A 24,813-nucleotide genomic window follows, 5' to 3' on the forward strand; every position below is an offset into this window, starting at 1 on the left:
TCCCTCACTACTTAGTAACTGGCGGTGGAATATGATACCGGCGCATCTAGGGCTGCCACGGATCTTCTGTAGTGTGCGGAAGAGGGTCAGGATAACAGGAGAGTGTTGGCTTGTTTGGAGTCCAGGGCTGCCCTTATAACTCACGTGGCTTTGGTTAGGCACCAGCGTGGATTTTGGCAGACTGCCTACCAGCCCTATGGCTTGGATCAATTTGCTGACCACAGTTAGAGCTGAAAGGCCTCCTGAGACAATCTACATTGAATGTCAGTCAGTCATCCAGGTGCATACACAGACTCCCAGGGTCCGGAGCAGAATGCCCATACAGGCAGGCATTCGGTGAAGACCCCTGGGACCATGGACAGGCTGTATGGTAGCACTGGGTGACGACATTGTCTGCCCCTTACTATGAAACAAAGGTCCCCCTATGAGCTGGGTGAACCGTGATGTCCTGCAAGGCCGGAGTGACGAGCTCTGGAGGAGGATCTCGGGAGGGCATGAGGGAGGTTCATGTCACTGTCCAGGAAACATCTGACGTTCCAGACTTGCCCCAATGTCTGTATCCCAGGATGGGGGGCAGTCCTTTCTGCGGGACGCAATCCCTTCCATCAGCCCTGCGCAGGAGTTAGCCACGGTCCTTTTCTGGCTCTACGGCCCTTCATTTATGGGTACGGCCACTGTATCCCCTTCTTTGGGCTCCAGGATGTCAAAGAGACTGTGGGATTTCTCTTGGATCTCAGACCATTCTGAGGGCACGTTTACACTTACCTGCTGGGTCGACGTGGCAAGTTCGACTGCTCGGAGTTCGAACTATCGCGTCTGATCTAGACGCGATAGTTCGAACCCCGGAAGCGCTAGTTCGAACTCCGGTACTCCACCGCGGCAGGAGGAGTTGCCGGAGTCGACCTTGGAGCCGCGGAGTTCGCTTCCGCGGCGTCTGGACGGGTAAGTGAGTCGAACTAGGGTAGTTCGAATTCAGCTACGTTATTCACGTAGCTGAATTTGCGTACCCTAGTTCGACCCCCGACCTTAGTGTAGACCAGGGCTGAGTCTAGGCCCGTGCAACTGTGCCAAGCAGCTGGTCAATGAACCTCACAATTTTAAATCCCGGCTGGGGGGTTTCTAAAAGACCTTCGCGAGTTCAAACAGGAATTAATTCAGGGCAGTCCTTTGGCCTGTGTTCTACAGGTCAGATGGAGGACGACGGCGTGACAGAATATACCGGGGTGCCCAAACTTACTGAGCCGCCGAGCCACATACCACAATCTTCACAAGTTCAAGAGCTGGGGCTCACCAGCCGGGGCTCGGGGCTTCTGCCCTGCAGGAGGCACCAGCCGGGGCTCGGGGCTTCTGCCCTGCAGGAGGCACCAGCTGGGGCTCGGGGCTTCGGCTCTGCTCCAGCTGAAGCACCAAGGCCTGGCAGGTGCGCCCCGTGGGGCTGCAGCCCCACCACCACCCTCCTCGCTGGGCAGAAGCCCCTACCCCACCACCCTGCTGCAAGGTCGAGGTCCCGAGCTCCCCGCAGGTCTGGTAGGTGGAGAATGGGTGGGGGTGGGGCTCCATGAGCCGCACTTTAACTGTAAACGAGCCGCATGCAGCTCGCGAGTCACAGTTTGGCCACCCCTGGAACATACCCATGTCCGCTGCTGTAACAATCTTTGCACACAGCAGGCCTGGCAAGGTACCATTTGAAAACTCATTATTGTCCCAGTAAAATGTGTGTGGCAACATCGTAGGTGAAGTTGGGGGATTCCACTGCCTGGTGTTACTCACACGCGTTCCAAGTCTGGGGAGCGGCCAGGCCAGTTCCCAACCCGACGCCTCAGCCAGGTGTAAACAAGGTCACTGGGCTAAGTCAAGCTGCTAAGTGGCCAATCTTTAGCAGGAAAGAGGCCGGGGTGAAAAATCTACATAGCAAAGAAACAGCCTGGAGTTCCCGTCCACAGAGTCTGCCTGCCCCTGAGCGCCCAGCAGCACATGCTTCTCAAAGGGAGGCCAGGACGATAAAGGGAAGGGCAGACACACCAACAGATCCCCTCCTCCTCTCTCTCTTTCTCTGCATCGATTCACTGCACCAGAAGGAACCACAGAAGCAGCCGTTACACAGAAGAAGGGGCCCTGGCTTAAGGCATTTGGCCAGTAAGATTGTTGAGAGCACATGGTGAGAAAAACGTCACCTTGACTTTCACAGAGTTTGTTACGTTAGCCATTAGTTCCGTTTTATCATTATTTGTCTTGTAACATTTCTGACTTTTATGCCTCATTACTTGCATTCACTTAAAATCTATTTCTTTGTAGTTAATAAACTTGTTGTATTGTTTTAGCTAAGCCGGTGGGTTCCAGAACCTCCATCGGGGGTAACAAGATTGGTGCATCTCAATATTTCTGTTCAGACAATGACGGACTTTATATGAGCGTGTCTTGTCCAGGAGAGGGCTGGCAGCACATTTCTGGGGAAAGCCTGGGGCCGGGAGCAGGCTGGGGTCCCTGCAGGATAATGCAGAGCCTGGGTGTGCCTGGTACGCACAGCTGAAGCTGGGAGTGACTCACCTGCTGGAGGCTGTTTGTGAGCCGCAGCAGCAGCAGAGCAGTGTGAAGGGCAGCCCACGTTAGAGGGCAGGGGTGACTCAGCTACTCACTGGTCTGGACTGTGCGCTGGGTATGTCGCAGCAGGGTTCCCAGCTGGCCTGGGAACCGGGGAGTGTGTGTCACTGGGACACCTACCCTAGGGACTGTCTAGCAACACCAACCACCACTGAAAGATAAAACACGGCGTTGGGGGTGCTCACTGCAGTGCCCAGACTCAGCCATGGGTGGCAGGAAGCGGCTGGCGCTACCCTGACAGATGCTGGTGACTTGCAGACTCTGGGCCCACTCACACAAGGCACATGCCCAAACAGGTCTCTCTCCCCTTTGGGTGCCTAGCACTGGAGCCAGCTGCCTGTGAAAACGGTGGCCGGCTGTTCTTTGGGATGACAGAGTTTTGAAATGCTCCCTGAACCTTAAACTGGAGGGTTTTCGGCCAGATGACACTGCTCATCCAGACAGCCAGTCGGAGAGGTGCCCCGGGGAGGATGCTTGGTCCAGGCATGTCCTGGGTGGCCGAGGAAGACCTACTGCGCACTTCCAGGAATGCAGAGGAGGTCGGTCTCACCCCGGGATCAGCGGAGAGGTTCTTCCTGTTCTTGTTGTGGATTGGAGGAAGCTGAGGAGGAACGGTCCCTCCTGCTATTGCTATTAATGAGGACAGAACTAATGATACTCCGTGTTAACGTAGCACTTGACATGCTCCAGGTGCTGGACAGACATTACATCTGCCTTCCCTAGCCCCATTCACCCGCTGACCTCACAGCACTTCACAGATGTTACTCCCCTGCGTGTGAGACAGCAAGTATTACCCTCATTCAACAGACGGGGGAATGAAGGTGGACAGGTAACGTGACTTGGCCAAGGCCACATAGTGAGGCAGCAGCAGAGCCAGGAATAAGCCCAGGTCTCCTGGCTCCCCAGCCTTGCTCTAACCACTAGACCCCACTCTTTGATTAACAACTGTCGGGATATAACTGGGCTCAGGTCAGAATTCGTGCGCACTAGGTTCTGGGCAGAGATCTCGGGGCCTGTTTCGAGGCAGCTGCACAATGTTTAGCCAGTGACAAGGCTCACGAGTGTAACCTGGCTACGATGCAAGGCAGGGACGGAGTCAGGCAGCACGTGGAGGCCTGGCCAGAGGCTGCTCCAGGAGGTCATTCTCCCAGGTACTAACAGAGCAAGGCAGGAAACGCTAAGGAGCTAGGAAAGCTCCTATTCCTAAGCCCCAGCCCAGAGGATTGGCTCTGTCTGTCTGACATGGCGCCCTGACATGGGTTACTGGTGATTTGGAATTGGACTGGCTCTCCTAGGAGACGGGGCTTTAATAGCTTTGTTCTTTCCTGAAGATTATGTTGGGCTCTTCCTTTCCCTGGGCTGTACCCTGGGGATCCCAGAGGGCTGTGTGTGTATGGAGGGCCAGGTGGGCAGGCTTGGATGAGATACTGTGAGCTGCAGTATGCTGGAGGGGATACTGACTGGCAAAGAGAAGCACACCCCTCTGAAGGGACTGGCAGTGACCACCAGCGACATGTTGCCAAGGAGACTGGAAGTCTTAGGGTCTCGCTGGCTGTGTCTCCACTCCTGTAGTCCCACCCAGCAATGGTGGCCCCACCGGCAGATGGCCTCTCTTGTCTCGGATGTGGGCCACATCGTGCTCACTCGTGTCTTCATCACCCTCAGCCAGACTAACGTAGCTCTGTTTGGGGCTGAAAGCCTCCGCTGGTGCAGGATGTGCCCGGACACACGGACAGGTGCATTGGTTGACAATTGACTGCTGAGTGCCTGGCAAGGTTCTGGCTGTTCATAAGGCCCTAAGTGGGCTATGCCCCAGTAATCTGAGAGTCGCATGGCCCAGGGTGCTCGGGTGGAACTCACAGGGAGCTAGAGAGGGGGAGGGTATTTTTGTGTCATCTCCTTGGTAATAATACTGGTTCGCACTTGCACTGCAGAGCCTCAAGTCAACACGGCTGGGGAACCGTATCCAGGCTCTCTCCCCTGTGGGGACTATTGGAATCCGGTTTGCAATTGATCCCTGGCTCCCAGTCCCTTAGGCAGGTCCGTTGGCCATCAGCACCGTCGGTTCTGTTCGGGGAAATCCCTGGACTTCTGAGCTCTGTACGAGGTGCTCAGATACCATGAGCATGGCCCTCAGAAACGTGTGTTCTCAGTTCATTAAATACTGAAATCACACAGGGAGGGGTGTGCAGGGCAGCTAACCCCAAACGACTGCTTCCAGCTACCAAACCCACCTACAGCTGTACCCGACCCCACTTCCTGCCAGCTCCTGAACCAGCAGGCTGTGCCAATGGCAGGCTGTGCCCACTTCGCTCTGCTAGGGCCTTGCCTGGCAGCCTGTGCTGATGCCTCTGAGCTCGGCAAGGTCTTGCCCTGCTGGCTGGGGAAGCGATTCCCTATCTCTTGCTCTTACATGAGGCACCGCTAGCCTGTTAATGGGAGGAAAGATGGTGCCCAATTATAATGTGAACCAGGCTCCAGCATCCAGACCTGCCGTGGGAGAGCAGCACTCCTGGTGCAACGAGATACTCACCCCGCCAGGTAGATGTGAGCGTTCCCACGGCTCAGCAGATCCCATACCAGTCCTTGGTTCTCTCTAATTCGGTGCTGAACATAAATCTTCTCCTCCTGCAAGGAAACACACACCCCACGCTAGCCAGCAGCCATGTCCGGTTATTGGCATAGACACCAGAACTAATGCACCTTGCCCATCCCTGGGGTGAGCGCAGATTGCACCGGTCGGTTATTTCCAGTGTTTAACAGGCCAGTTTATACCATGCCCCCTTTGGGCATCAGAGGGCATCAATCCAGGCACTTTGTAGGCTCTACAGAACAAGGCCTTACGAGATCCTCAAGCTCACAGACAGATGTGGTCCAGAGGGGAGACGGGCACAGCAGAGGGATCACACGTGGAGCTGAGTGGCTATCATAAATGGTTTCCTTTCAGGACACCGATCCCGTCCCTGCTCCTCCCCCGCAAGCAGCTGTTGGCATGGCAAGCGGTGCTGCCGGGCCATAAGTCAGAGAAGCTGCAAGGAGCAGGGTCCCTAGATGCATCCCCTTCTCCCGCAAGCCGGCGCCGAAATAAGCGCTGCACTTCTTTAGACAAGCCCAGCAAGGCGTCCAGCCAGAGAGTCCTGCACCTGTCCTGGCTGCAGCTCCCCACCTCACCCCAAGTGCCACTGTTTGAGACCGTCCTGCCGGCAGCTGCTCCATGGCCAACCCGGGTTGTGAACCCCACTGCCAGAATCTGCTCCAAACCCCACTCCCCTTTGGGCCTAGCGCTAGCTGGTGCAGTGGAGAAATTGGGCAGGGCTGGCCTGAGAGGAGGAGGCCAGGCTGACTAGGAGATTATCTGATTCAGTGCATCTCCTAAGCAGCCTCCCTCCAGCTGAGCTCCTATGGAGCATGGGCCTCTGATGCAGCTATGCTCACTGGAGACAGCCTGGCAGCCATTGCCCTAAGTACAGCAGGGCACTAGGATATCAGACATCTAACTGCTCGTGCTCCACTACTGCCTGCCTACATGCAGCCTAGAGACACATCCAGGGGCCTGCGGACCACTGGGTGAGGGAGAGCATCTCCCAAGGGTTCCCGCTCTGCCATTGGAGAGGGCTGGAACGACCTCACTGGAGTTGGGTGGACACTGAGTGCACCTCAAACCTGCCAAGGGTCTCTGGCATTGGAGACGTAGCTGGGTGCACGCCCAGGAGACTGCTGTCTTTTGCCCCTTTAGTCTGGCCCTGTAATGGTTTCTGCTTTCAGCAGGGAGGCTGGTGTGGGCAAGATCCCCTGCCAGACGTCGCTGGCTCAAACACCCTCAGTGGTTTCAGTAACATTCCCCAGCCACTACAGGGCACCCTGCAGTGTCACACTTCAGAGAAGTGGAGCAAGGTCCCATGGGAAGAAAATGGAAGGGAAAAAGGAATTCAGGAGAGCTGGCAGTTCCTCAAGGAGACAATATTGAAGGCACAACTGCACACTATTCAGATGCGAAGGAAAAATAGGAAGATTAGTAAGAGGCCAATATGGCTCCATCAGGAGCTCTTTAATGACCCGAAAATCAAAAAGGAATCCTACAATAAGTGGAAACATGGCCAAACGGATAAGGAAGAGTACAAAAGAAAATAGCACAAGCGTGTAAGGGCAAAATCAGACAGGCTAAGGCACAAAATGAGTTACCCCTGGCAATAAGAAGTTCTTTAAATACATTAGGAGCAAGAGAAAGACAGGAAAGTGTAGGTCCTCTACTCAGCGGGGAAGGAGAGCTGATAACTGATGTCATCAAGAAAGCTGAGTTACTTAATGCCTATTTTGCTTCAGTCTTCACTGAAAAGATTAATGGTAATTAGATACACAATAAAATTAATACCAACAACCAGAGAAAAGCCCAGAGCTGAGCACTTGAGTAGCTTGGTTTCTCAGGGAGCTGCCACCCAGCTGGCACAGGTAAGACTCCCTCACGAAGGAGGCAGGTGGCACCAAGGTGACTCACAGCTCTGGAGCCCCAAGAAGTGTCACAATGACTTTCCCACCTTGGGAGCAGGGGGCAGATTCTGATCAGCTCCTGAGAGGCCCAGCTTAGGACAGGCTCTCTGAGCATGGGCACTCAGACGAGTTACCAAGCTCCCGACGGGCACGGACCGGGTATCAGCAGAGCATTCGGCACAAGCTGTTCCTTTAGGTCACATTTCCTTGGCGACAGTGTCAAATAATGGCATCACTGCTATTGGCGGCACATCAAGCTCTACCTCCCCGGGCCCCACAAGGGCATCTTTCATGGACTTCTCATCCTCATCACGGACAGACCTACCTACCTCCGCTCACAGCACGACACAGGAGAGTTTCAAGCAGGGGACTGGACTAGATACCTCCTGAAGTCTCTTCCAACCCTAATAGTCTATGATTCTACGCACAGATACAAATCCACCCCTTGTCCCCTCCCCAAGGAGCTATAAAATATCTGACCACAGAGGAACATCAAGGCCTACCAAGGTTGGGCTGAGCCCAGTTCAGAGGGGTTTAAAAAATACATCAAAGTGACCCGACTGTTATAATTCACCTGGATTTTCAGAAATGTTCTGAGCTGGCCCCTCACAAGAGACTGTTAAGGAAAATGATCAAGAGGTAAAAGGCAAAGTCTTGCTGTGGCCTAAAAGCCAGCTGCATGATAGGAAAACAAAGATCTGTAGAGAAAAGCCTGAAGAGGGGACGCCCCAGGGCTAGTGTTGGGAATGCTGCTCTCCTGGATTAATGCAAGATGGGGAGGAGGAAGCAGACAGGAAGTGGGTGACACGCACTGATGACACCGGGTTGCTTTGGCCTTCTCTCCTGTGAGTTCATGGGAGAAGTCTCAGTCTCTGGATCTGCTTTCCACACCTCTGGAGCAGTGGGGTCCAGCTATTCCTCTTGCAGGCAATTAATCAGAGGAATGTAAGAGTCCAGTTGGATATTTGCTCTACTTTTAATCCGAGGGCTGGAGGGGTTTAAGATACCTTCATAAAATCAGTGACACATAAGAAAGGAAAAACTGGGCCAGTTAAGAGAGCTGGAAATGAGCAATTAACCATTCACACCTTATTCAGCAGAGTTAGCATGGGACTTTTTGCCTGGCTGGTTTGCTTTGGGATTTTCAAGGTGGTTTTACATCCAGACACCACAGCTGTGCTGCTTACAGATGACTGGGACAAGAAACCCGACTGGAGAGAAAACGCAGCCCAGGAAAGAATGGAGAAACCAGAACAAGGTGGCCCAGTGCTCTGGGCAAGAGGTGGCAGGAATTGAAGCTGTCAGCCTGGGCTCGTTGAGGAGCTGCCATGCTGCTCGCAAAGGTCTGACGCTCTGCTTCAGTCTTTCCCAGAGCCCTCCCCTACCAAGGTCAAAGGGCAGCTTGGAGATGGCTGGTTTTAAGCAACTGACCGACTGAGCTGGGCATGGGAGCAGAGAGGGTCACCTGTTCCTGTTTGCTCGTTTATTACCATGGCAACCTCCAACCCTTTGAGGCCTTTTAGCTACCTCATTTTGCTCCACCAAAGCTGATTAACACCATACCTGGGCTGGGTTCTTACTCGTGTGAGTACCATGCTCAGAGACCCTCCTGCTTCCACCAGCCCCGTTCCACATGACACTCCCGCTGGTGACCTCCCGCATGCGGCACTGGCACTGAGAGCAGCCGGAGACCCCCGCAGAGCAGAGACTTTAACCACCAGCTCCCAGGAGGACTCCACTCCGCTACATTTGTTCCCAAAGGGAGACAGTGAAAACGGCCACTATTGAGCATAGCTGGACCAAGCCGACTACAGGGTGCCATTACCCCACCTGCCTCTGGGCGGCACTCCAGCCCCATGGGAACTGTTGCAGGTGGCCAGAAAGAGATGGAAAAGAAGCCTGGGGCAGGTGGATGGGCAGAGCGCTGCGGGGCGGGGCTGGCTCTGCTAACTGGGGGCGTCTCTGCAGCTTTAACTGACTTCGTACCCCAGCACCTGCAAACAGCCCAACCATGTTTGATGGGATCAGACCAGATGGGGGGGGTCCCACTCCCAACCGTAATGTGTTCATGGGACACCAGCATCAGCCCAGCCCCCTCACTCCCCTCCCCCGGCCTGGTGACACCGGCATCAGCCCAGCCCCCTCACTCCCCTCCCCCGGCCTGGTGACACCGGCATCAGCCCAGCCCCCTCACTCCCCTCCCCCGGTGACACTGGCAGTCTTTGGGCTCTTGCTCAGCATCCCGCCGCTCACTGCCAGCGCCTCTCAGGGCTGAAGTGCGTCACTAGCAACGCGTGTCTCTGGAATCCTGCCCCCACGTCAGCCCGGGGGCAGGTCCCACTTAAAACGCTGCCCTGATGCGGCTGCACCACTGTAGCGCTTCAGTGGGGACGCTCCTAGCCGACAGGAGAGCGTCTCCCGTCGTAGGTTCAGTACTCGCCTCCCAGAGGCGGGAGCTAGGCCGCGGGGAGAAGCCGACACAGCGCTGTGTGCACCGGGGGACACCTCGGTGTAACCACATCACTCGGGGGGGATTTTTCACAGCTCTGAGTGACAGAGTCATGCCGCTCTCAGCCCGTAGTGTAGACCTGGCCTCGAATGACTGGGAAAGGGAGGTGTCCAGGGTGCGGGGGAAGCAGAGGCCCCTGCAGGCCACGTGAACCCTGCAAAGGCTGTCGCACGGCCCGAGGGGGGTGTAGCCTGTGCTAGGGGCAGCAGGACGGCGGGGACCTGCAGCTGACAGCGCCAGCCCCTCACAAGCAGCGGGAACGCCCTCCCTGAGCGCTGGGCCCGTCTCTCAGATGGCCCGACAGAGAAAGAAAAGGTCCGGCAGGGTCTCAGTCACCTGCTAGCCAGGGGCAGATGCCACAGGTGAGCAGGCAGCAGCAAAGTGCAGGGGCAGGAGAAGCTCAGCGCCATCACCTAGCTGCAGGAATCCTGCCCAGGGGCCTCTCCCAGGACTGCCCCAGTGCCCCCCTTTCAAACAGCCTCTGGCTAGAAGGAGTCCCCAGTGCCCCAGGCTGGCCCCCCCCCCAGCCTTCTCCTGCCCAGGGAGGGCTCCTCTGAGGCTGCAGGTCCCCCCGCACGTGCCATCCTCTTGCTGCACCTAACACTCTACCCGTCCGGGGCACAGCTCCCCGGCCAGGACATGCACTGGCTGGTAATGCGTCACCACGCTCCCTTCTGCCTTGGCCCTGGAGGGGGGCTTTGGAAATGGAGGTTGCGCACTGGATGCATTTCCACTGAGCGTCCAGGCTGATCCCCAACTTCGTCTCTCTTAGGACTCACCTCCTCCCCTTCCCACACCACGGGTTTAACAACAGAAATAACACGACACCCCCCACCCCGGCTCCCGCTGTCTGCCGTCCCAGCCTGCAGCACAGAGAGCTTGCTTCGGTATGGGGGAGGCGACGTGACCCGATGCAAGGGGCTCCCTTTGTAAAGAAAAGCGAAGGGCACAGGGAGGGGGGCCACGGTGCTGGTCGAGGTCCGGGACACATCAGGCTGCAGTTCTAGTTTGGATGCAAGGCCCCCCCGGGCCCTGACCTGTGTCCTGCCCCAAGGTGTCTGCCATTTAGCAAAGAGCCCCTGCCAGTCTGCAGCAGGCTGGGGCGGGTGCTCTGCCTGTCACCCAGCAACGGGACTTAGCAAAGCCGTCCCACACTGAGAGCCCGTCACAGGGCACCGGTCCCTGGCCCTGGTGCACCCGTCGGCAGCCGCTCCTTGCACAGTTACTGACCTGGTCCCTGGAGAAGGCTGTGAAGAGAGTCAGGTGCCCGCTCTTCACCAGCTCCTGCCACTCAGCCCCGCAGTAAAAGTCCTTGGATTTCTGGCGGCAGCCGAAAAATAAATAGTTCCCTGCAGAGAAACCGAAGGGGCAAGTTGGAGGCAGGGCAGTCGGTGGGACTCCACGGATTGCCGTTGGGACAAAGCCGCTCTGAGCGCGTACAGCAGCCCTGCGTCCGACACTGGCCCTCGCTCTGGCCTGCCCTGCCCTGCCCTGCTCTTTGCCACGGGACATGGGATAACTGACCAGTCCCCTTCTCCAAACGGCCCAATGCCAGGAACCCCCCGCCCTGCCCCCAGCCCGGGGGCCCCCACCAGGGATTCCCCCCACCCACAGCCTGAAGGGACATCAGAACTTCCCCTCCATGGGCAGAACATCCGCCCTCCAATCTGAGGGGGCCCCTCTCTCCCATGGGGCCCATGTACCAGAGATCTGACTCACAGGGCCTGAGCTCCAGAGACCCCACCTGTCCCACCCCTGCTCCAGAGGCCTTGTGCAGTTGCTACATCCCCACACCCTAGGGCAATTTATTCTGGTCCACGGCTTGTACCCGGTCTCCTGAACCTCTCCCTGTCCTGGGGCGCACCCCTCCCCCTGCCCGGGGCGCACCCCTCCCCGTCCTGGGACGCACCCTGCCCGCTGTCCTGGGGGCACCCCTACCCCTGCCCGGGGCGCACCCTGCCCACCGTCCTGGGGGCACCCCTCCCCCTGCCCTGGGGTGCACCCTGCCCGCTGTCCTGGGGCGCACTCCTCCACCTGCCCGGGGCGCACCCCTCCCCCTGTCCTGGGGCGCACTGTCCTGGGCGCACCCCGCCCCCTGCCCTGGGGCGCACCCCGCCCACTGTCCTGGGGCGCACCCCTCCCCCTGCCCGGGGCGCACCCTGCCCACTGCCCTGGGGTGCATCCTGCCCCCTGCCCTGGGACGCACCCTGCGCACTGTCCTGGGGCGCACCCCTCCCCCCTGCCCTGGGACGCACCCTTCCCCCTGCCCTGGGGCGCACCCCGCCCCCTGCCCTGGGGCGCACCCCTCCCCCCTGCCCTGGGGCGCACCCTTCGGCGGCAAGGAGGGGCCTGCAGGAATCATTCCCAGGTGAGCTCCTCACCTTTCCTGCCGTGTGCAACACGCTCTTGTATGGCTGCTCTGAAGGGTGCCACTCCCGTGCCAGGGCCAATCATGATGATAGGGGTGTCTGGCTCCGCAGGGAACTTCATCCCTCCCCTCTTCACCCACAGAGGCACCCGGACATCCCCTGCAAACGGACCAGGCCAGGTACAGTCATGCCTCAACCACGGCAGGCCCTAGAACTGCAACTGCAATGTAAGCGGCAGGCGTCCGCCTGGCAGAGCACTGCCCTGGGGGCAGCTCGGCCTTGTGCCAGCCAACCATTATCCTGAGCTATTGGGAGAAATACAGATGGAGCAGAGAAGGAAGCGGCATGTCATGGGCCCGAGGAAGCCGCTAAGTGCTGCAGCCCTGTGGGCACGCTCAGGGCGTCTGGGGAGATGGACTAAATACGACCCCATCGGTCTTCCATCCATGGAGCCAAATCTCACTGTTCTACCAGGCGCTGGCGTGAACCCCAAAGACCATGGCAGCGGCACAGCAGGGAGCAGCCGCAGGGCCAGCTCCTCGCATAGACCGGGCCCCAGTGGGCGGGAGGGGCCGTGGTGGAGGAGAATCGGTCACCCTGACGATGGCGTTCGGGGCGGCAGGACTGACCACCGTGAGAGCAGTGGGGGAAGGTCCAGCTACCCTGACAAAGGGATGGCTTCCTGCCCCCCGTCTCCTCCCCGGGGATCCCTGTGACGGAGCAGAGGGAGGGACAGGGCTCCCTTGAGATGGACAAGGATGATGCATTTAACAGAAACACTCGCCTGCTCAGTGTCAGTGCAGGACCCTGGAGGCTGGACTCAGCACTTGTTCTGCAGCAGGGTTCGGAAGAGGGGGCAGGATGGATCAGGCAGGCAGAGAGGGGAAAGCAGGGCAGTCAGCGCTGGGTCACTGTTCACAGAGTACCACGAAGAGCAGGGAGGCAGGGCATTCGGCCTCTCGCCAAGCTAACCTGTGCCCAACTGCATGCAGGCTCTCTGGCACAGAGGGGCCATGCCCCTGGCCTAGGGGCACTGGAGCACCCAGAGCGCTGCCTGGGATACCGAGTGACCAGTTACCTTGCTGAGGGCGGAGGGATGCCAGCCAGGTAGAGCAGAGGCCACGGCGGGGTTTGCTGAGGCGTGTCTTGTACTGCACCACAGCCAGAAGGATCTGGAGTCTGTTGGGGAGAGCCTGGGTGCAGAAAGGTGCAATGTCAAACAGCCTGGACCCACCGAGCCAGCCAGGCCCTCCCGACTAACACCACGGAAGAGCAGGGCAAAGCCCTGTGCAGCCCCGCAAGGGGCACCTGGCCTAGCCAGAGATGAGCGCAGTGGGGGTGGTGCAGAACCAGAGCGACCGACGGGCTCAGCTGATGCGGCAGGAGACGGGACACGGGAGTGGCTGGAGCACTGGTTTGCAGGAGGGGGCCAGTGGTCTGACTGGGGAGGCAGTTCCTGGGCCCGGCGCTCGCCCCACCCGGGAGGTACTTCCTAGCCTGAGGTTGCCATTTTGGCAGCAGAACAGGGAATCCCTCTTTTCAAAGCTCACCCGACCTGCCAGCTCCCTGCACGCACGGAGCGCCCCGGGGGCAGGAGAGGGTCCTGGCAGAAGCCTTCTCGACACAGCTAGACTGAGGAGACGTGCCAGTGCCAAAGGCTTAAGAACCCCAGGAGGGAAGGGAAAATCCTACTAGCTACTGGGCAACTCTTCAGCTCACGTTCATGCCCTCGCTCCCCCGCGGGACAGGCGCCTGAGTGCCATCTACTGGTGGCAACAGGCAGCGACTACACCAGCTGCCGTACATGAACCATGCTGGCACTACAACACCACTGTCACACCCATATCCAGAGTGCAGGGGGGCCCAACAGTCCCCACCTGCGGCACGCCCAGGCCAGACACCCCTCACCTCAGCCCTCAGTCCATAGGGCAGGGGAAATAGCAGGGCCCATCCCTTTGGCTACATCCAACGCCAAAGCTCCCGTGACTCCCAGGGGCTCAGGAGTGAGGAAACGTGAATGGCCAGAGCTGGAGGTTGGTGCCTATATGGAACTGGCCATTCAACAGTCTCCACAGCAAGGGGTGGAGCCTGTGAGAGTTGTGGAGTCTGCAGGATACAGGAGCAGACAGCTCCTTCCTCTTTGGGCACTGTTGGGGTCGCGAGCAAAGAGCCTTCTTGGGGCAGTGAGTTGTTAGCCCTAGCCCAGCGACTACGTGGGAGAACAGGAATGCTGGAGCTCCTTACCAGCATGGAGGAGGCGATGGAAAAGGCCCGGGGCTGGATACGGGGGATGAGGTCCAGCAGGTAGTCAAGAGGAACAGCACAAGTGGTCTGAGGGAAATCGCAGAGGACCTGGAAACACCAAAGAGATGTGAGAAAGGAGGACAGGACCAGGGAGATGGTCTGCCCTTCCTTCGGGATGGGCCCATGGAGAGAAACCCCTGAGCCTGGCAGAAGCAGCCCTTTACTCAGCTGTCCAATGCTGGTAATGACACAGCATTTCAGGAAGGATGTTGATAAACTGGAGAGGGTTCAGAGAAGAGCCATGAGATTGATATGAGGATTAGAAAACCTGCCTTAGAGTGACATTCAAGGACCTCAATCTATTTAGCTTAACCAGTCAATAAGAACCTAACTGGGGAACAAATATGCAATAATGGGCTCTTGGATCTAGCAGAGAAAGGTGTAACATGGCCCAGTGGCTGGAAGTTGAAGCTAGACAAATTTGGACTGGAACTAAGGCGGACATTTTTAACAGTGAGAGTAATTAACCTTTGGAACAACACACCAATGGTCATGGTGGAGTCCCCATCAATGGCTATTTTTATATCAAGGTTGGATGTTTGTCTAACAGATCTGCTCTAGGGATGATTGTGGGGCAGGTCTCTGGCCTGTGCAATACAGGGGGTCAGAGGAGATGATCACAATGGTCCTTTTTGGCCTGAGAGTCTCTGACTAGACACACACGGCTACCACTCTGTTCTCCTGGAAGGCAACCTGTGAGCGGGACAGTCTGCAAGCACATCCATGGCACTGGTAGGCCCTCCAGATGTGCTTGTGCTCTGCCCACCCCCACACCAGAGCCCTCCATAGGCGCCCGGCCCTTGCCTCCTTCACAGAGTGCTCCGCACCGAGGTGCTGTGGAGAGCAGCATGTCCAGGACATCGTTTCAGCACTGGGGCACGCGAGCCCAACCTTGCTGCAGGTGTCTAGGGCTTCCTGGCCAAACTGTCTAAGCCAATAAAGAAGGTTCTTTTCTTGCCCTTCCTCCCCCGCATTAAAAAACCTGGGAAATTCCATAGGAAAAAAATGTGTGTGAAGGGAACAGCAAAGTTGCAAATTAAGTCCAAGTCAGGGAACGTCCAGGTCCCGGTGCCCTTGTACGTGTGCATTACACCCTGGGTCTTTCAGCCCAGGACCACGTGCATCCTCGTTCCGTGCCCAGCTAGGACAGCGGGAGGTGAAGGAGACTCATCGTGAGAGAGCCCGTAGCCCTCCAGCAGAGTAGGGAAGTGGGCTGGGGGCTGTGCCAGGGAGGAGAGGAGCGGGGGGTGGGGGGTAATCACATGCAAGGGGGGCACAGCCTAATCCAAGACACTAGGACGACCCCCACTGTCTCTTGTGTTTCCTCAACTCCCCCTCACCCCCAGGAAGAACCCAACTCACCCTAACACCCCCCCCCCGCAACCCTCCTTGGCCTCCAAGGGCTGCCTGGGGCTCTGCTCTTGGCTGTTACAGGGACTGCGCCGGGGCACCCTTCTCCGCGAGGGCCGACCTGCTGCCCAGGCAGGGGAAGGGTGGAGCAGGCACACGGTCCTTACCGACCCTCGCTGTAAAACATCTGTGCCTGCTTCGTCTCCAGTCGTCCAGCTTCAGGGAGCGGGGCAAGGCCGAGCAGAGCCAAGAACTCAATGCAGCTCCCTACAGAAAGTGCCCGCTCTCCCCCGGCAGGTGCCCCCAGCTGCCCTACCTCCAAGGTGGTCCTGCGAGGCCGGTTGCAGTAGCTGTAGAGCTCCTCCTGGCCCTGCGCAGAGCTGAATTCCTGCAGCTTCTCCCGCTCCAGTTCATTTGGCGAGAACCAGGACAAGAGCTCGAAGAAAGAGCGACGGGGAACACAGGAAATGTCCAGGTAGCAGGCGACCAGGTGCTGGATGGTGCACGGCTGCGGCAAGTGGGCAGGAAGGGGGGTTCCTGCAAGGGACGGCATGAGGTCAAGACAGCTCTTGAGACTGCCGCTGACCCAAGTTCGGGGCAAGAAGCGGGGCTGCACAGCTGCCCAAGGAGCTCCCTCCCACCCCGCCTAGGGCTGCCTCAGCTCGGAGCCCGGCTGGAGCCAGAGAGGCTCTGCAACAGCAGAAGACACGTACGGTGCAGCGTGCGAGTGATGCTGCAGCCTGCTGAAGTGGGTTCAGTGGTTCCTAGGGGAGCCCAAAGCAAAAGTAACTGAGTCACCCTGGCGAATGGATTTGCCAGCACCCGGGGGAGCCCAGTCGAACCCAGTGGAAGCTCCCCAGGACAGGTGACTTACCTGAGCTGTAACTGGTGCTTCGAGCTGTGGGTGCAGACGGGTGTTGCACTCAGGTGCGTCTGCACGTTGCGTGTGAAGAGTCAAAGACGTTTTTCCTACAGCAGAATCCGTTAGGGCAGCAGGTCTCCTTGTGACCCCGCCCCAGGCTATATAAGGGCGGCACCAACCCAACCCCCCTCAGTTCTTTCCCTCGAGAGAGGCAGACTAGGACGCCAGTGACGAGGGCTGCAGGGTGGGTCGTGGAACCCACGTCTGCATCCACAGCTCAGAGAGCAACTGCTGCAGGAAAACCATCTCCGGCTCTCCAGGCCCTAGGTGCAGACACGCCCGAGTGCAAGGCACATCTGCAACCGCTTGAGGAACCGGCCACAGCATTGTCCCTGCCAGCCGGCGGAGCCCTCACTGCTCCCTCCTCCCAGCTCACTCCTGGCCCTCGGCCACCACTCCCTAGCCCCAGCCACCACTCCCCGCTCCCTTCCCTGGCCACCCCGCGCAGCCACCACTCTGCTCTCCCCCCCCGGCCCCGGCCACCCTGAATGGCCACCCCTCCCCTCCACACCCCATCCCCGGCCAGCCCTCCCCAGCCACCCCATGTGGCCACCGGTCCCCAGCCTCTCCCCCTTGCGGCCCATAGCTTGAGACGGGGGAGGCTGGGTGCGCTGCAGAGAAGAGTGGGTGCTGACGCACAGTAACGGTGATTCTCTCTGCTGTCTTGTGTCTGTGGATCTCACTCCAGATGCGCGGGCACCTCCGGGATGTGAGAGGCGAATCTCTGACCAGCAGAGATTGGTCAGGTTGGCCTGTGACCTGCAATCCTTGTGCCCCGCCCGCCTGGGGGCTTGTGGGGCAGAGTAGCCCAGCCTGTCTCTCAGTCCCCTGGCCAGTTCAGAACCCCAGCAGAGATGGACGACGAAAGGAGCAGGGCCGGAGGGCAGGCTGGGGGGCCACACGGCCAAACCACCTCAGAGCAGCACAGCTACTGGAAGATCCGTCTCCAGGTTTCTGTCTGGGCGGGTCCCCACTTGTGGTGGCTGGATACACCTACCCAACCAACAGGCGGGAGCACGGCCCGCGGAACTGCTCTCCTGAGCCTGGATGTATTGTCACAGTCTGCGCTGGGTTCTGGGTAGGGTCTAGCCCTCTGGACCAGCCTCCCAACAGGGCTGGTGGGGGGCAAAGAATGAATTCGCTTTAAGCGAAAGGTGGACAAGTGTCTGAGCGGATTGTATGATGGGGCTGCTTGTGATGGCGGGGGCAGGGCTCAAACCAGAAGGGACCTGGCTGCTGTCTTATGTACCTAAAACTCACCCATCAGGTCCTCAGCTGGGGGACGCTCCCCTCCCCACCCTGTACTCTGGGGTTTGGCCGGCCCTGGCTGGAGATGCAACACTGAGCGGGGAGGGCCAGGGCTCTGAGCGTGCCTGGCTGGCTGGATCCTGCTCCCCTGCCCAGGGCCTAGCTGACTGCCCTGCGTGGGCTCAGGAAGGAATCTCCCCCCAGCTCGGACTAGCAGTGATCCCGGGGTGCCCGAGTGCAGGTCACTCCCAGGATTATCTAGGTGTATCTCATCTATTTCCTTGACATTGGTGCACCTGGCCCCTCCTGTTCTCTGCCTGTGGCTGTGACGCTTTCGTCTCATGGCGGTGCTGGGGGCAGAGTGCGCATGCTGCTGGCCTGTCACCCACAGGGGATCAGAGCAGACGAGCTGGAGACCCCTGCTGCCCTTACACGCCCTGTAGCTGCTCTGCACGCTCCCAGCACAGGAGCGCTCCTGAGGCAAGCTGAAGAACTGGCTGGGCTCCAGCTGCGCAGGCCGACTCCCGGCCACTGGGCAAAAGTTGCACTAAACACATGGTGATGGGCCGGGCTGCCCAGGGTGGGTCTTGGAGCGGGCGGCGATGGGCCGGGGCGGGTGGCGATGGGCCGGGCTGCCCGGGGTGGATCTCGAAGCGGGCAGCGATGGGGCAGGCTGAGTCTCTGAGGGGGTGGCGATGGGCTGGGTGCCCGGCGCGGGTGGTGATGGGCCGGGCTGGGTCTCTGAGGGGGTGGCGATGGGCCAGGCTGCCTGGGGTGGATCTCGAAGCGGGCAGCGATGGGGCAGGCTGAGTCTCTGAGGGGGTGGCGATGGGCCGGGCTGGCCGGGGCAGGTGGCGAGGGCTGGGGCAGGTGGCGATGGGCCGGGGCAGCTCTCAGGGTGGGTGGCGATGGAGTGGGCTGCCCGGGGTGGGTCTTGGAGCGGGTGGTGATGGGCCGGGCTGGGTCTCTGAGGGGGTGGCGATGGGCCAGGTGCCTGGCGCAGGTGGTGATGGGCCGGGCTGGGTCTCTGAGGGGGTGGCGATGGGCCGGGTGCCCGGCGCGGGTGGTGATGGGCCGGGCTGGGTCTCTGAGGGGGTGGCGATGGGCCAGGCTGCCCGGGGTGGATCTCGGAGCAGGTGGCGATGGGCCGGGCTGCCCAGGGCGGGTCTCTGGGAGGAGAGGGGCTGGCCCAGTACTGATTTTTGGGGCGCTTATGAAAGACAAAGGAGGAAGACGAGCTCCTGGGGTCTCACTGGAGGAGCCAATGGTGCATCCTGGGGCCGAAGTGATAGACCAGAGGGGCAGTCTGGGCTGGTCCCCAAGTGACACCTGCTGGGGCAGTCCTGGGCCCTTGGGAGGAATGTGTCTGGGTGTTCCTGTGGCCCCCACACTGAACCCCTGGAGCTGACACAGGCAGTAAAGAGAGGGGCCGCTGGAGGGCAGGAGCCTCCCGACAGGTCAGCTCTGAAGAGAGGCTCATAGACTTTAAGGTCAGAAGGGACCATTAAGAACTTCTAGTCTGACCTCCGGCACATTACAGGCCACAGAATCTCACCCACCCACTCCTGTAACAACCCCCTAACCTATGTCTGAGCTACTCAAGTCCTCAACTTGTGGTTTAAAGACTTCAAGGTGCAGAGAATCCTCCAGCAAGTGACCCGTGCCCCAGGCTGCAGAGGAAGGTGAAAATTCCTTCCCGACCCCAAATATGGCGATCAGTTAAACCCTGAGCATGTGGGCAAGACTCACCAGCCAGCACCCAGGAAAGTATTCTCTGTAGTAACTCAGATCCCACCCCAGCTAACATCCCATCACAGACCATTGGGCATATTTACCGCTAATAGTCAAAGATCAATTAATTGCCAGAATTAGGCTATCCCATCATACCATCCCCTCCATAAACTTATCAAGCTTAGTCCCGAAGCCAGATATGTCTTTTGCCCCCACTGCTCCCCTTGGCAGGCTGTTCCAGAACGTCACTCCTCCGATGGTTAGGGTGCTGTGATGCTGCAGGTGGAGCCCACTGAGCTCTGTCTCACGGTCCCGGCTCTAGGGGGAACTGAGGGGCCCGCTCTGCCCGTCATGCCCTCAGGAGGGGGAGGGCGAGGACGCAGGCTAGACACTGCTGGTCAAATCCCGATCTCACACAGCTGGAGTGGGACCACACGGCCAGCGCCTGGAAGCCCAGATGAGGGAGGGAGCCCCTTCCCGCTGTCACGAGCCAGAGAAGGACAGCCAATCCATCAGTGGCTGACTAGCTCTCCTGCAATCTCCCAGGCTCCACAGCCCAAGGAAGCAGAGACCGGAGCTGGAACAGAGCCGCCGAATGGCAGGGAGAGGAAGGAGCGGGGAGCGGGGGAGCTTACCGGGCTCAGAGGGCTTCAGCACGAAGCATCTGTCTGGATCCAGGCGCAGGAGCTGGCAGAACTGCTGCACGTCCTCAGGGGCATTCTGGGGCTGGATCATCACCACGTCTCCCGCACTGTACCTGCAGGGCACGTCCCAGCTGAGCATGGCCCCTGGGCATCCCTGCGGCGAGCTCCTCCCGCACAGCCAACCGCAGCAGAGGGAGGGCGGGAGGGGAGCTCACAGGCCCCCGCAGAGGGTGGGGGTTGAAAGGGGGATTGCCAAGCAGTGGGAGGAAGGTGGAAGCCTGTTCCTCACGGCAGGCCCCTCCCATGCGTGGAATCACTCTGCCCAGCTCCCTGCCGCCTCGGTTTCCAACAGCAACAAGCAACAAGCTAATCCCAATCAGTGCCGTCCCAATCCCCAGCTAGGGCCAAAATACAGCCCAGTTTTCCACCAGCTCTGCTGAGTAGGGAGCCAGCCCACCAGGGGCTAAACGGCTGGAGATTAGGCGCCACTGGGGCCCATTAAACCACGGGGCCCAGCATCCTTGCAGAAACCTGGAGAGGAGTGGCCGGGAGGGGGAAAATGGAGTCTGTGCGGCCTGGGGACCACGTTCATCCCTTCCTGTGGGATCAGGTCTGCTCCCCTCCCGAGCAGCACCTGCCTGGGGCATCGCTCAAAGGGCTGCCCAGTGGCAGCGAACCAGAGCGGTTGGGCCCACTGTTGCGCAGGTGGAGAGGCTGACAACAGGACAATGAGGAGAGGTGCAGAAAGCCAAACGCTGATGGCCCTGCACAGATTGATAAACCCACTGAACGAGTCTCTGCTCTGGCCAGGAAGAGACCCCTGGAGAAAGAAAAGCCCCTTCTTCAGGGCTGCTATCCAGCAGGGACAGAAAGTGGATGAGGTCACGGGGTCACTGCCACAGAAAAACACGTTCCAAAGAGCAGCAGCTGCTGCTCCATCTAGCAGCGCTGTGAGCACAAGGAGGGGCAGGGCAGCTCCCGATCCACGCGGACGCTAGAAACCCAGTGCATCCAGGGGTGACTCACTCAATCCCAGAGCCTGTGACATCAAACTCAATGAGCCGGACGTCCTGAAAGTGTGATTCTGCCGTGACTCTGAGGTTGGACACCACCCGGGCAGCAAAGGGGTGCAGCTCTGAGGGGGCCTGCCTGGCTGCCTCCCCGTCGCAGCCACTGGAGCGCTCATCCAGAAAATGCAGCGTGAACTTGGAGGGTAAACTGCAGGGAAGAACAATGTGGCACAGTCGGTTCCATTGCACGGCCTCTCTGGGTCAGGGGTGGTTAGCGCCAGTCACCCCCGAAGCCCGGAGCATTGCCTGGGCACCATCTGCAGGCTACTCCCAAACTCAGAGGGATCCCAAGGTGCCCCAAACCGCTGCCAGGAGCCAGGCCAGCTCTGCAGTATGAGCACAGACTGAGGGCACATGGGACCCTAGAAGTTATCATGCAGATAGAGAGCACAACCCAGCCAGTCTGCCACGCAGATCCCCCGCAGCCAGATCCTCCACAGGGAGAAACCAAGGCCAAATGCATTCTGGGGCAGCCAGAGCCAGGCTCCAGCAACAGATGGTCCCAGAAAGGACACAGTAAATCTGCAAGGCTTCCAAGCACGCCACGGAAGTGAGGTGTGCAGATGAGGTGCACAGAACCCCCGCCGAGCAGTGCTGCCGGAGAGCAACCCCCAGGCCGCTGACACAGGGACCAGGCAGCAGGGAAATGCCTGTAGCAAGAGCCCACCCCAGGGACACAGAGAGCGGTGCAGAATCCCACATGGGACAGCAGAGGGAGCTCTCCCTTCCCGAGCTAAAGGAGAAGGCCCCAGAGGAGTCTCCCCACCCCATGGAGGTAGCTGGTGCCCCACTGTCCCCACACCAGAGAGCAGGACTCCTGGGCTGGGAACACGACCCGGGATAGAAATGCAGCCTGGCAGGCGGGTCAGTGCACAGTATCCCACAGCCCCTCTTCTGGGGCAGAGGTCAGGGTCCCACGGAACAGTAACAGCCCCCGGCTGCCTGAGCCCCCTTCCCCCGCACACATCCCCAGCCAGGCTCTGTGCAGTACCGAGGGAGGGGAGACTACCAAGCTGAGCCCCATTTCCCTGTGGGAGGGTCCCCAGGGCAGGAATGGGGCCCACAGAACCTGCAGGTGCTCATAGGGGAGCTCTGCTACGATAAGCCTGACGCTTGGGGGCAAGGCAAATGCCATATTTAGGGCTGTCGCAGCCTGGACTGTGTCCCTTTACATGGTTCGCCATGAAAGACCTTCTGTGACACTGGCAGAGCAGGTGCCAGCTCATGCCAAGGCCCCCAGACCCCAACTGAACACTGATGAGTGCATGGCTGGAAACCCGTCTGACTCACCTGTGTGTTAGTACAGTATTGTTAAAACACGTATTAGATCGATAACCAGGGGTTTTCTGTTTAGACTTTGTGAAATGCTTGTATCATGCTGCATGTACTGAGCTCACGTAACACCTGTACCCCACTGTATAAGGTTATATTAAGCGTTCGCAGTGGAAACCTGTGTGACTGTGTAGCTCACCAAACAGGAAAGAGACGTTAGTTAATGTAAAGGCGGCTTCCTACGGAAGGTGTTAGGTCCTGCCTACAAAACGGCCCACATGAGCCATCGTGAAACATCAGAGGACAAAGACTTTGGAGACTGCTCCCCCCACACCCATGAAGAGGAGACACGCACACGGACCCATCCCATCAGCCTGAACTCTGGGGCAAGGGAATAAAAATCCCTCACAAGAAGAAACTGGATCACTATGATACTGGACTTGGAGAGGGCAAGATTTCTAAGCATAAGCGAGGGATCCCCAGTGCTTGGCGCGGGTTAACCCTAGAGGACATACAGCATTTGGGTATTACAGCAGCTTTTATTACCCGTTGGAACCTAAGACTGTAACTCATTTGTGTGTGTACGTTTACCTGCTTTAACTTTGTAAATAACTCTCCCATTTCTTTTTCTTAATTAATAAGCCTTTAGTTAGAGTGGAACCCCGCTCATGTGAGCCTCCGTTATCCAGCTCTCCATATTAACCGAACTAGGCGGCGGGGCTTAGGCTGTCAGCCCCAGGCGACAAGGCTGACAGTCCGAGTCCTGCCATTCTCCTGATTATCTGAATTTTTAATTATCCGATCTGGTCCCAATTAGATCGGATAAATGAGGTTCCACTGTAATTTATTATAAGATTGGCTACACGCGTTGTCTTTGGTGCAGGATTTAAAGGTGCAATTGACCTGGGGTATTGGGACGGGGAATAACCTGAATATTGTTGTGATTTTTGGTGTAAGGGCCCATCCATCACAAAGGCAGGTTTGTGTGGATGGCAAGACAGACTGGAGTACCCGAGGGGACTGTCTGTGACTCCGTGTTAAGGCTGCTGTTCACACTTGACATTTGGTTGGTGAAATCTCTGTACAGAACTCACAACCAGTTTGGGGTGTGTGCCCTGCTCCTTGACAGTCTGCCCTGCGGTTGGTACTCATGTCCCAGAGTCACTCCAGACAGCCTGGCACCTTCCTTTTCTACTGTGTGCCAGACGGGTTGAAGCAAGGCTCTTTCATCCAGGGTGTGTCTGGGACTCTGGCAACCGGGGCAGGAAGCTTCCAACCGAGCGTACAGGGCAGAGTTGTGTGGCCACAAGGACCGGCCTGGGAAAGCAGTATTTCAATGCAGCATGTGCAACCAATCAGCTCCCCACTAGCCAGCAGTGGTCTGTGCCCACCCTTGGTACTCACAGGACATCTGGGCCGATAATGCCAAGGCCAGGAGGCAGAGGGTACAAGGGTAGGATCCTTCCCCACAAGTCCAGTAGCCAGGGATCAACCACTGCATCCGGCCTGCAGGAGGAAAATACAAACTGCAGCAGGGCTTGTATCATTGGGCTGGGGGGCTGCTGGGACCCTGCATCCCTGTGACCCCCAAACTTCAGAAACCTTCTTCCTGCAACGCTGCCAAGTGTGGTTCCTTCAGTCAGCCAGAGGGGGCACCAGAGAGATGCGAGCCGCTAGCTCCCAGCCCCCGCAGCCCAGCTGAAGGGGGACTGCCCATGGCACGGCACGTGGCAATGAAGCTACGTAACCTGGACGCCCCCGCCGGTGCTGAGCATCGGTTCCACTTCTCCCAGCATGGAGGGCTGGTCACCAGGCTGGGCCCTCTGTGTAGTCCCACTTGGAGGAGCAGCAGTAGGCAGAGGCGACAAGACAGACGCCTGACAGGTGGGGGCTGCCCAGCTGGTCCCTGTGGAGGGGTCACACGGGCAAACCGGAACAGGGACAGCGTTCTAGGGAGGACTCTCCAACCAGGCCCGGAGTTCAGAGAGGAGGCTCTTCAGAGCCAAGTGCAGCAGCCTCCCCTGAGCTCCCTGAAGCAATGAGACGTGCACATGCAATGAGCCGGGGGGGGCGCTTGTCCGTGGGGCAGGAGCTCTGGTAACCTGGCCAGAGCTGTGCAGTGGGTTAGGTGCACATTATGCAGCAGGTCCTGGCAGCTGCCCGTGCTCTGCAGACATACCTGAGTAATCAGTGCGCTCCGGACAGGACAGGGAGATTAGAACATGAGGTGAGATTTTACTTCAACATGAACTGGCTTCGATCATGGGTGAAAATCAGTGCAGCAGGCTTCAGCCTGTGCTGGACG

The 24,813-nt window shown here is 58.6% G+C and overlaps 1 protein-coding gene across 1 annotated transcript in view; it reads right to left on the reverse strand.

Annotated features, from left to right (window-relative positions):
• NDOR1 (NADPH dependent diflavin oxidoreductase 1) overlaps positions 1 to 24,813 on the reverse strand; it is a 40,244-nt gene that overhangs the window by 1,256 nt on the left and 14,175 nt on the right. Inside the window, exons 6-14 of the mRNA XM_039506436.1 lie at positions 23,913 to 24,014; positions 21,193 to 21,384; positions 20,158 to 20,279; positions 15,938 to 16,158; positions 14,212 to 14,319; positions 13,046 to 13,160; positions 11,980 to 12,126; positions 10,829 to 10,947; positions 5,135 to 5,229 (exon numbers count right to left, since the gene is read on the reverse strand). Coding sequence (XP_039362370.1) covers positions 5,135 to 5,229; positions 10,829 to 10,947; positions 11,980 to 12,126; positions 13,046 to 13,160; positions 14,212 to 14,319; positions 15,938 to 16,158; positions 20,158 to 20,279; positions 21,193 to 21,384; positions 23,913 to 24,014 — 1,221 coding nt within the window. The remainder of the gene's footprint in view (positions 1 to 5,134; positions 5,230 to 10,828; positions 10,948 to 11,979; positions 12,127 to 13,045; positions 13,161 to 14,211; positions 14,320 to 15,937; positions 16,159 to 20,157; positions 20,280 to 21,192; positions 21,385 to 23,912; positions 24,015 to 24,813) is intronic.

The sequence above is a fragment of the Mauremys reevesii genome, linkage group 19 (genome assembly GCF_016161935.1).
Source record: "Mauremys reevesii isolate NIE-2019 linkage group 19, ASM1616193v1, whole genome shotgun sequence".
Taxonomy (NCBI): Eukaryota; Metazoa; Chordata; order Testudines; family Geoemydidae; genus Mauremys; species Mauremys reevesii.